Here is a 10,808-nt window from a genome sequence, read left to right on the forward strand (position 1 = left end):
GCCCAGGCATCACGGGCTCGCTATTTAGACACCCGGCAAGTTTAGCACTCACCATAATCATATTTACTATTATAAAAGTTTCATTACCTTTTGTTGTCTTCGTCAGAATACACACCCAGGACTGCTACTTCAATAACAAATGTTGGTTTGGTCCAAAATAATCCATCGTTATATCCGAATAGCGGCGTTTTGTTCGATGCGTTCCAGACACTATCCGAAATAGTAAAGAAGTGTCACGCGCATGGCGCAATTCGTGACAATAAAATTCTAAATATTCCATTACCGTACTTCGAAGCATGTCAACCGCTGTTTAAAATCAATTTTTACGACATTTTTCTCGTAGAAAAGCGATAATATTCCGACAGGGAATCTCCTTTTCGGCAAACAGAGGAAAAAATCCCAAAGGCGGGGGCGGTCGGGGTCACGCGCATAAGCCAGTGTCCCTTGATCGGCCACTTGAGAAAGGCGATAATGTGTTTCAGCCTGGGGCTGGAATGACGACATTCTGTTTTTTCCCGGGCTCTGAGCGCCTATGGACGACGTGGGAAGTGTCACGTTAGAGCAGAGATCCTTAGTAAATGATAGAGATGGAAAAGAAGTTCAACAAATGGTCAGACAGGCCACTTCCTGTAAAGGAATCTCTCAGGTTTTGACCTGCCATTTGAGTTCTGTTATACTCACAGACACCATTCAAACAGTTTTAGAAAATTTAGGGTGTTTTCTATCCATATGTAATAAGTATATGCATATTCTAGTTACTGGGTAGGAGTGGTAACCAGATTAAATCGGGTATGTTTTTTATCCAGCCGTGTCAATGCTGCCCCCTAGCCCTAACAGGTTAACCGCTCAACACAGAACAGCATATTCGCACTTACTTGGAAATCGTTTGGAGGAAATATCCTTTCTATTTTATTCAGCTTTGTTCAATTGTATTATTCATACTATAAAATAATACAAAATAATGCCACATAATTCTAAGCAAATCCTGTCTGCTTAATTAACTAGTGTAGCCCACAGCCACTTGTTATTATGTTCTTCTGAAATAGACTACATTTTTGACATATCTTCAATATTTTGGCAGTTTTACTTTACTGCGTTATTGCAAACAGGAAGCAAGTTTTGGATTATTTTATTCTGTATTGGCTTCTTTCTTTTCACTCTGTAATTTAGGCTAGTATTGTGGAGTAACTACAATGTTGTTGATCCATCCTCAGTTTTCTCCTATCACAGCCATTAAACTCTATCTGTTTTAAAGTCACCATTGGCCTCGTGTTGAAATCCCAGAGCGGTTTCCTTTCTCTCTGGCAAATGAGTTAGGAAGGACGTCTTTGTAGTGACTGGGTGTATTGATACACCATCCAAAGTGTAATTAATAACTTCACCGTGTTCAAAGGGATATTCAATGTCTGCTTTTATTTTTACCCATCTACCAATAGGTGCCCTTCTTTTCAAGGCATTGGAAAACCTTCCTGTTCTTTGTGGTTGAATCTGTGTTTAAATTCACTGCTCGACTGAGGGACCTTACAATTATCTCTGTGTGGGGTACAGAGATGAGGTAGTCATTCAAAAGTAATATTAAACACATTTTTACTCCTTAAACTTATTTAAGCTTGCCATAAAAAAGGGGCTGATGACTTGACTCAACACATTTCAGGTTTTCATTTTTTATTAATTTCTCAAAATGTAAAAAAAAAAAATATACATAATTCTACTTTGACATAATGAGATATTGTGTGTAGACCAGTGATAACACAACAAAATGTGGAAAAAGTCAATGGGTGTGAATACTTTCTGTAGTCACTGTATGATACTAATTCATATACCCAGATAATCAACAACAACAACTACCGTGGATAGATACCTTATGTTAGTACCAAGGCTTTATGTCAATATCAAATGTTATTTTTTACATGCGGCGAATATAGCAGGTGTCGACCTTACCGTGAAAGGCTTACTTACTTACAAGCCCTTAACCAACAATGTAGTTTTAAGAAAATAAAGTTAGTTGAGGGTACAGATTAGTTGAGTTAATTTGTACATGAAGGTAGAGGTAAAGTGACTATGCATAGATAATAAACAGCGAGTAGCAGCAGTGTAAAAACAAAGGTGGTGGGGGGGTCAATGCAAATACTCCGGACTGTGGTTGATACCAGGTCATTATGTAAATATTGGACTGTGGTGGGTACCGTTGTCTGTAGGAATGAGAGTCCCATTTGCAAGCTGCATCCCAAATGGCACCCTATTCCCTGTAGTGTACTGGTTTTGATCTGGGCCAATAGGGCTCTCTGGTCAAAAATGGTTGCACTACATAGGGACTAGTGTATGTTGTTTGGGACGGAACGATAGTGACTAAAGAGGGGGATCAGATAATAACAGAATAGACCCTAAGCTTGTATGTAAATGTGGTTTATTATATTTCTTCATGGATATTGATGTGATGCTCCAAGGAGGCATACTAACACGTTATTATGTGAGTATGAAGTCCAGTCTTACCCTAACCAGACTGGCTGGTTTGAGACTCCCTTAGGAGTCAGTTACTTCTGCATCCCAAATGACGACACACTATTCCCTATATGGTGCACTACTTTCGGTCCAAGTCGGTTAGGACATGTACCTCGTGCATGACACAAGTAATTTTTACAACAATTTTTTACAGACAGATTATTTCTGTAATCCATTATGATTTCAGTTTTTTGATGTTCCTGACCACAGATTCTCCCATCCCTGAGCAGCGTACTCACGAGTACCACATTTGTGCCTTTCTTTGGCAGGTAGGACGCTCGGGACGTGTCGGCCTTGAACACAAACTTAGATTAATTGATAGGCCTGTTCCGTGTATTCAACAGCTGATGTGGGAGCTCTGGCTTGTTTTTTCATACCGTTCCTACCATCATCAGCTTCCTCTTGAGGAACTCCTGTCCAAGCTTGTGCGAAGTAAAAAAGTTATCACGTGATGTTGTGGCCACGGAGTCCCTGTGTCACGTCGAGTACAAACCGCATCCCTTGGTTCTTCTCAGGGGTTCCTCCATCTGGCTTCCCTGTATACACTTGCAAGTTCCACCATATGATGAAGCAACATCACAGACATCCCGGATCTTGTTTCCATAATTTGAAGGTTTAGACGGTATGTACTGCCTGAAGGGGCAGCGGCCCCTAAATGGCATAAGCTGCTCATCAACCGTAATGTTGGGCCCAGGGCAGTCCACCCACTTGTTCCACACTGACCTGATTGCAGCTAGCTTGCCTCTCTGCCGCCGAGCTGGTCTGGTGTCTCGGTTATCGAAGCAGATAATCCTGGAAGTAATGTGGAAGTTTTCCAGAGACGACGTTGTACTGAAAGGTTGTACTGAAAGGTTTTCTGCCAGTTTCTTCATCCCACAGGGATTCTGTGGATTCCCCATTGGATCTGAAAACACCAGCAAGGATAAGAATCCCAAAGTAGGCATGTAAATCAGTTTGGTCCATCTCTTTCCATCTCTCCAAAAACACTTTTTCCCTCCAAATTAGTGTAGTCCAGAATGGTTTTCTGGATGGTGTTTGGGATGAACAGTTGAAAAGAAGACTTTATTTGCTGCACATGAGTAACCACCATCTGCGTTGGCCCTGGTTGCATCCTTATCACATTGGCAGCCATACCGGGTGGCTCATTCCTTGGGCAAGAAGACCATTCAATTTCACAATTTTTTTTACATCAATATTTCTCCTTCTGCAGGATGCTGATGAGCTGGTTGCTGGTCCTGGGCCTGCTTCTGATGGGCTGGTCCTAGATCTGGCTGAAGGTCAATCTTACCTTCTTCCAACTCACTGTCAGACTCCGAATTGACAGACATGATCCTCATATTTGGAAAATTCTTCATTTTCCAAAGTGGAAGACACGTCTTCCACACTAGCTTCTCTCTCTGCAATTTTTTTTTTAAGGCCCTCTGAGCAGAGATTATTTTTGTCATACTGATTGAATGTGGTAAGGAGTCACACATGCAAAGCAATTTATTTGTTCTCCTTCCCCCAATTTTCACCTGGCAGGGGTAGAGTGTAAAAAAATGCAGTATTTTCCCACAATGTATCAAAATAATGTAGTGTAATCACATTGTGCAGGTTCCCTCAAGACATTGTGTAGTTTCACACACTACAAAGGGTAAAGAGTGCGAGAAAAGCGGGAGACAGACAGGTTCTTGGTGCTATGTTGAAACAGCAGGCCCAGGGAGGAGGAAGACCGAGTGAAGGCACACGGCAAACATTTTGTTTTCACCTACACACTTTTCCACACTTTTATTACTTGGGTCCAGTGGTCACGAACACCACATATGTAATATAAATGTGTAGGGGTGTGCACAGGGTGCTGTCAATGACAAGGTGTTATTTTACATGTTCTTCACAGAAAATGAGCCAAGGCCAATGAGTCTTTGTGAACATTTGAAAAGGGTCCCACAGACCCAAACACCACACGAGTGTTAATACAGTATGACTGGAATTTATAGAAAAATGCCTGGAATATTTCAATTTTGGAGAATCTCTTATACAATGGGTTAAAGTAAAGTATCCCTGTAAATTATTTAATTATGGCTACATCTCAGAAAGTATTAAACAGTCAAGAGGAGTGAAAAAGGTTGTCCACTATCGGCATATCTATTTATAATGGCCATCGAAATGTTAGCTATTAAAATCAGATCCAATAATTTCAAAGGGCTAGAACTCTAGGGCTTAAAAATCAAGGTGTTTACTGATGATTCATGTTTTCTTTTAAATCCACAATGTGGATCCCTCCACAGCCTCATAGAGGATCTAGTTAATTGTTCTAACCTCTCTGGATTACAACCAAATTATTAGAAGTGTACTATGTTACGTATTGGACCACAAAACAATACAACTTTTACAATGTCGTGTAGTTTAGAAGAGGCAACTGGAAGGGGGAGAAAGTAAGGAACTTGTCTGTTGGTCCCTGGAATAAAGACCCAAAAAAAAGTATACCAGTTTCATTTAAGGACCAACAAATTGACAGCCGTGCCATATAGATCGCAAAATAGTTGGAAAGAGATTTTTCAATGTACCGATTCCATGGCACAAAACGACCTAGTTTTTCAATTTAAATTATACAAAATTCTTGCAACCAATATAATGTTATGTATATGGGGGATACAACCGTCCCAGCTCTGCAGATTTTGCAGAATCATTAGATCACATGTTTTGGTACTGTCCAGATGTGGTTTGGTTTTGATTGCAGGTTCAGGAATTGCTGAAGAATTGCAACATTTATCTGGAGGTAACTCTGCAAATAGTACTGCTGGGTGATTTTGAAAAGTCATAGTCAATCAATCAATTGATACTCTTAGCTAAATGTGTATCTTTTTCATTTAGAGTCTTTAGAAACTGAGAATAGAAAGGTTCAGAACTTTTGTGAAACATCACAGCACGATTGAAAAATATTTGCAAATAGAAATCCAAACTGGATGGTGTTCAGAGGTAGTAGGAGGGGCTGAATGTAGCTGGAGGGTGGTATTAAAAATAAGATAATGAATGTAAAGTATACTGTGTCTGTAAAATGGATATACATTCAGAACTTTTGTGAAACAGCAAATTTGAAAAATATGGCAAATTGAAATCAACTTAAAAAAATAATATATAAATATAAATTCAGTGACTTCGGACAACCTTATTCTAAAATGCATTCAATTGTATTGTTCTCTCAATCTACACACAATACCCCATAATGACAAAAAAAAACGTTTTTTATAAACTTTTACTAATTTATTACAAAGAAAAAAATAATCCTATTTACATAAGTATTCAGACCCTTTACTCAGTACTTTGTTTAAGCACCTTTGGCATCGATTACAGCATTGCATTTTCTTAGGTATGACTACAGGCTTGGCACACCTGTATTTGCGGAGTTTCTCTCATTCTTCTCTGCAGATCCTCTCAAGCTCTGTCAGGTTGGATGGGGAGCGTTGCAGCACAGCTATTTTCAGGTCTCTCCAGAGAAGTTCGATCGGGTTCAAGCCCGGGCTCTGGTTGGGACACTCAAGGACATTCAGAGACTTGTCCCAAAGCCACTGCTGCATTGTCTTGGCTGTGTGCTTAGGGTCGTTGTCCTATTGGAAGGTGAACCTTCGCCCCAGTCTGAGGTCCTGAGCGCTCTGGAGCAGGTTTTCATCAAGGATCTACTTTGCTCCGTTCATCTTTCCCTCGATCCTGACTAGTCTCCCAGTCCCTGCCGCTGAAAAACATCGTACAGCATGATGCTAGCACCACCATGCTTCATCGTAGGGATGGTGCCAGGTTCTCATAGCAAAGGGTCTGAAATACTTATGTAAAATAAGGTATTTTGTTTTTTATTTTTAATACCATTGCAACAATTTCTAAAAACATGTTCACAATAAAATATGTTATGTAGCAAGCTCAAGGGTGTGGGATTTCCACGTCTCCAAGTTCAATAACAAAACATGCACAAATAGAATGCACATGGGAAGTTTATTAGGGATTTGTTCCCCCCCGCTCTTAGGGATTTTCTTTCCCGCTCTTCATAACACACGTTGCTCTCTTCTTACTCTGCCCCTTTGTGCAGGCTGCTTCCTCCTTTATCCCCAAGCACTCCCTGGCTTAAACAGCGACAGCCTTGCCTTGTTGGGGCAGGAAGTCCATATAAGGCTCGGGGGTGGAGCCAGTGGGCTGCAAGATATCTCCCCTCAATAACCACTCCCCTCACCTCTCCCTGCCGTCTGCCACAATATATATACATGCATACATGCATACATACATGCATGCATACATACATACATACATACATATACTTCCGTTCAAAAGTTTGGGGTCACTTAGCTTTTCTTTCAAAAACAAGCAAGTTTATAAAACAAATTTACCATTAAAATAACATCAAATGGATCAGAAATGCAGTATAGACATTGTTCATGTTGTAAATTACTACTGTAGCTGGAAACGGCAGATTTTTAATGGAATATCTACATAGGTGTACAGAGGGCCATTATCAGCAACCATCACTCCTGTGTTCCAATGGCACGTTGTGTTAGCTAATCCAAGTTTATCATTTTAAAAGGCTAATTGATCATTAGAAAACCGTTTGCAATTATGTTAGCACAGTTGAACTGTTGTTCTGATTCAAAGAAGAAATTAAATTGGCCTTCTTTAGACTAGTTGAGTATCTGGAGCATCAGCATTTGTGGGTTCGATTACAGGCTCAAAATGGCCAGAAACAAAGACCTTTCTTTTGAAACTTGTCAGTCTATTCTTGTTCTGTGAAATGAAGGCTATTCCATGCGAGAAATTACCAAGAAACTGAAGATCTCGTACAAAGCTGTGTACTAATCCCTTCACAGAACAGCGCAAACTGTCTCTAACCAGAATAGAAAGAGGAGTGGGAGGCCCCAGTGCACAACTGAACAAGAGGACAAGTACATTAGAGTGTCTAGTTTGAGAAACAGACGCCTCACAAGTCCTCAACAGGCAGCTTCATTAAATAGTACCCGCAAAACACCAGTCTCAACGTCAACAGTGAAGAGGCGACTCCGGGATGCTGGCCTTCTAGGTAGAGTTCCTCTGATCAGTGTCTGTGTTCTTTTGCCCATCTTAATCTTTTCTTTTTATTGGCCAGTCCGAGATATGGCTTTTTCTTTGCAACTCTGCTCAACAATGCAGAGACAAAGAAAATAGAGAAATAATGGAAAAATAACAACATGTAATAATAAATACACAATGAGTAACAATAACTTGGCAATATACACGGGAGTACCAGTACTGAGTCGATGTGCAGGGGTATGAGAGAGTGCTCCTTCGTGCCTCATGTTACACATAGAGCCCTGATCGGCTATGAAAAGCCAACTGACATTTACTCCTGAGGTGCTGACCTGTTGCACCCTCTACAACCACTGTGATTATTATTATTATTATTATTATTATTATTATTATTAACCCTGCTGGTCATCTGTGAACGTTTGAACAACATCAGCCTGGATCCTCTCTAGGTTTCTTCCTAGTTTCCTGTCTTTCTAGGGAGTTTTTCCCTAGCCACCGTGTTTCTACATCTGCATTGCTTGCTGTTTGGGGGGTTTCAGTACATCACTTTGACATCGGCTGATGTAATTTGATTTCATTTAGAATAGCATAGGCTATTCAGCTAGCTAGCATTGACCTCCAGGTAGATGGAGTGTTGTGGGATAGCAGAGAGTGGTGTGTATTAAAGATGTTTCTTGGAATGTGTTACTTTTCAGGAATGGCTCAATAAATAACTTTACTCTTCCATTCCTTTGTGAAGGCTGTGTTTTGTTTTAATATGCGTTTTAATAATGTAGTTGTGAGCAGACAGTCAGTTGAACTAAACTCATCTTTGGGTCCATGAAAAGTTCTGGGCTATATAAAACCCATGTATTATAGATGGTAAACTGCACTTGCAGTAGCCTACAACACCCACGCCTGGCTTTCTTCACCTTGCACTAGTTGTACATGAAGACGTGAGAAAGCAGGCAGTTGAATACATGTCATACTATATAAATGCTATCCATAAGGTAGAGTACTTACTCTTGGCTACTTTTCTCTGTCCGTCAAGTCCTGTAATCACCATGCCCTGTAATCACCGTGCCCTATAATCACCATCTGCTGTAATCACCATCTGCTGTAATCACCATCTGCTGTAATCACCGTGCCCTGTAACCACCATCTGCTGTAATCACCGTGCCCTGTAATCACCATCTGCTGTAATCACCATGCCCTGTAATCACCGTGCCCTATAATCACCATCTGCTGTAATCACCCTCTGCTGTAATCACCATCTGCTGTAATCACCCTCTGCTGTAATCACCGTGCCTTGTAATCACCATCTGCTGTAATCACCATGCCCTGTAATCACCATCTGCTGTAATCACCATCTGCTGTAATCACCGTGCCCTGTAACACCATCTGCTCTAATCACCGTGCCCTGTAATCACCATCTGCTGTAATCACCGTGCCCTGTAAACACCATCTGCTGTAATCACCATGCCCTGTAATCACCGTGCCCTATAATCACCATCTGCTGTAATCACCCTCTGCTGTAATCACCGTGCCTTGTAATCACCATCTGCTGTAATCACCATGCCCTGTAATCACCATCTGCTGTAATCACCATCTGCTGTAATCACCGTGCCCTGTAACACCATCTGCTCTAATCACCGTGCCCTGTAATCACCATCTGCTGTAATCACCGTGCCCTGTAAACACCATCTGCTGTAATCACCGTGCCCTGTAATCACCGTGCCCTGTAACCACCATCTGCTGTAACCCACCATCTGCTGTAACCACCATCTGCTGTAATCACCGTGCCCTGTAATCACCATCTGCTGTAATCACCGTGCCCTGTAAACACCATCTGCTGTAATCACCGTGCACTACCCTTAAGTCTTCCGTATTGTTATGCTAATGCTAATGTATTGCCTCAGAGGGAATTATTTCCTGTTAGGCTAACGTTAGCTAGTCGTTAGCCTAACAACTAGCTATCTGTCAGTACTTGAACACTAGTCTATGGGCTGTTTTGGGATGTTACTACTTGATATATTTTACAACAGATTTGCTGTGTTTAGTAGTTCAATCTATCAGTTCGTCTCATTTATCTCCTGATCTCCTCATTTATCATCTGTCTGTGGATTGGTGCTGTGAGTTTTTATGGCGCTAGAGAAATGCCTAGGAAAGACTCTGACAAGGTAAATACTGAGGTAACGATACTATCAACTGTTTTCAGGTGGGGGGGGGACTCTTTATGGAGAACGTTTTGTTTTCTTCTATTCTCTGACGTTATCGACGATTTATGTTGTTGTTGTTTTCCAGGGAATGTGTTCCTGAAGCACGGTTCAGAGTTGCGCATCATTCCCAGAGACCGAGTGGGAGGAAGGGGAGTAGGAACAGACCGACCTTCCTCATCCTCCTCGAAGACCCAATGACTCAGACACACACACACACACACACACACACCGGCTGAATCATCATGTTTCACTTCTGACCTGCAGAACACTCAGTATGTGAGTGTCAGTGTGTTTGTGTATATATTTTCTAGACCTGAAATTACTGCACGCACACACACACACACACACACACACACACACTCCTACTCAAAGAGACACACTGCAGCAGCAAGCTTAATTCTGTCTATACTGTCTGCACTATCCAAATGCAGCATCACCCCAGGCTGCCCATAGATACTCTCACACTGAAGTAATTGATTACACACACACACACACACTCTGGCGGCTTCAAGAGAAGGACTTGGCGGAAGCTTAGCAGACAATGTGCTTTGAGTTTGTGAATAGTTGTAGTTTTGTGTACCTATTTTAGTTGTAATGGTAAATGGCTAATAGATCTGCCCCTTTTTGTCCAACATGTGTAGGCATATTTAGGTATGTATGCATGTACTTGCTTTTTGAAGAGGACTGCATTAATGTGGATTTGTACTACACATTCAAACGATTTAGCTTATTCAGCATGCCTTCAGAGAGCATTGTTATATCACCTGTTTAATAAATTATGCTTGTTCAAAGAAGCTGTCTGTTTTACATCCTGAGGTTGTCTTGTCGAGCATCCTTTTCTTGAGACAAATACTGTCCAAGCAAGCATCCATAACTTACAATGCAGATCTTTCTGGAATATATTCATGTAGGTAACTTTAATATATTGCATTTCCCATTCTAGCTGAGATCATTTTGTAATGCCATTATTTCAAGTCTGGTTTGGGGCGTTAAGGAAAACCATGATGGTTTTTCAATCTGTACCCTCCAGAATTGATTTACCAGGTTCAATAAAGGATCAATGTAAAAAAAAAAAGAAGTTTT

The 10,808-nt window shown here is 41.0% G+C and overlaps 1 protein-coding gene across 1 annotated transcript in view; it reads left to right on the top strand.

Moving 5' to 3' along the window:
• The window catches only part of ufm1 (ubiquitin-fold modifier 1), a 23,745-nt gene extending 13,208 nt beyond the window's left edge, over window positions 1-10,537 (top strand). The window contains 1 exon segment of the mRNA NM_001146524.1: window positions 9,811-10,537. Within this exon segment, the coding sequence (NP_001139996.1) occupies window positions 9,811-9,923 (113 nt within the window). The 3' untranslated portion in view covers window positions 9,924-10,537.
• The last annotated feature ends 271 nt before the right edge of the window (window positions 10,538-10,808 follow it).

The sequence above is a fragment of the Salmo salar genome, chromosome ssa11, assembly GCF_905237065.1.
Source record: "Salmo salar chromosome ssa11, Ssal_v3.1, whole genome shotgun sequence".
NCBI classification, from domain to species: Eukaryota; Metazoa; Chordata; class Actinopteri; order Salmoniformes; family Salmonidae; genus Salmo; species Salmo salar.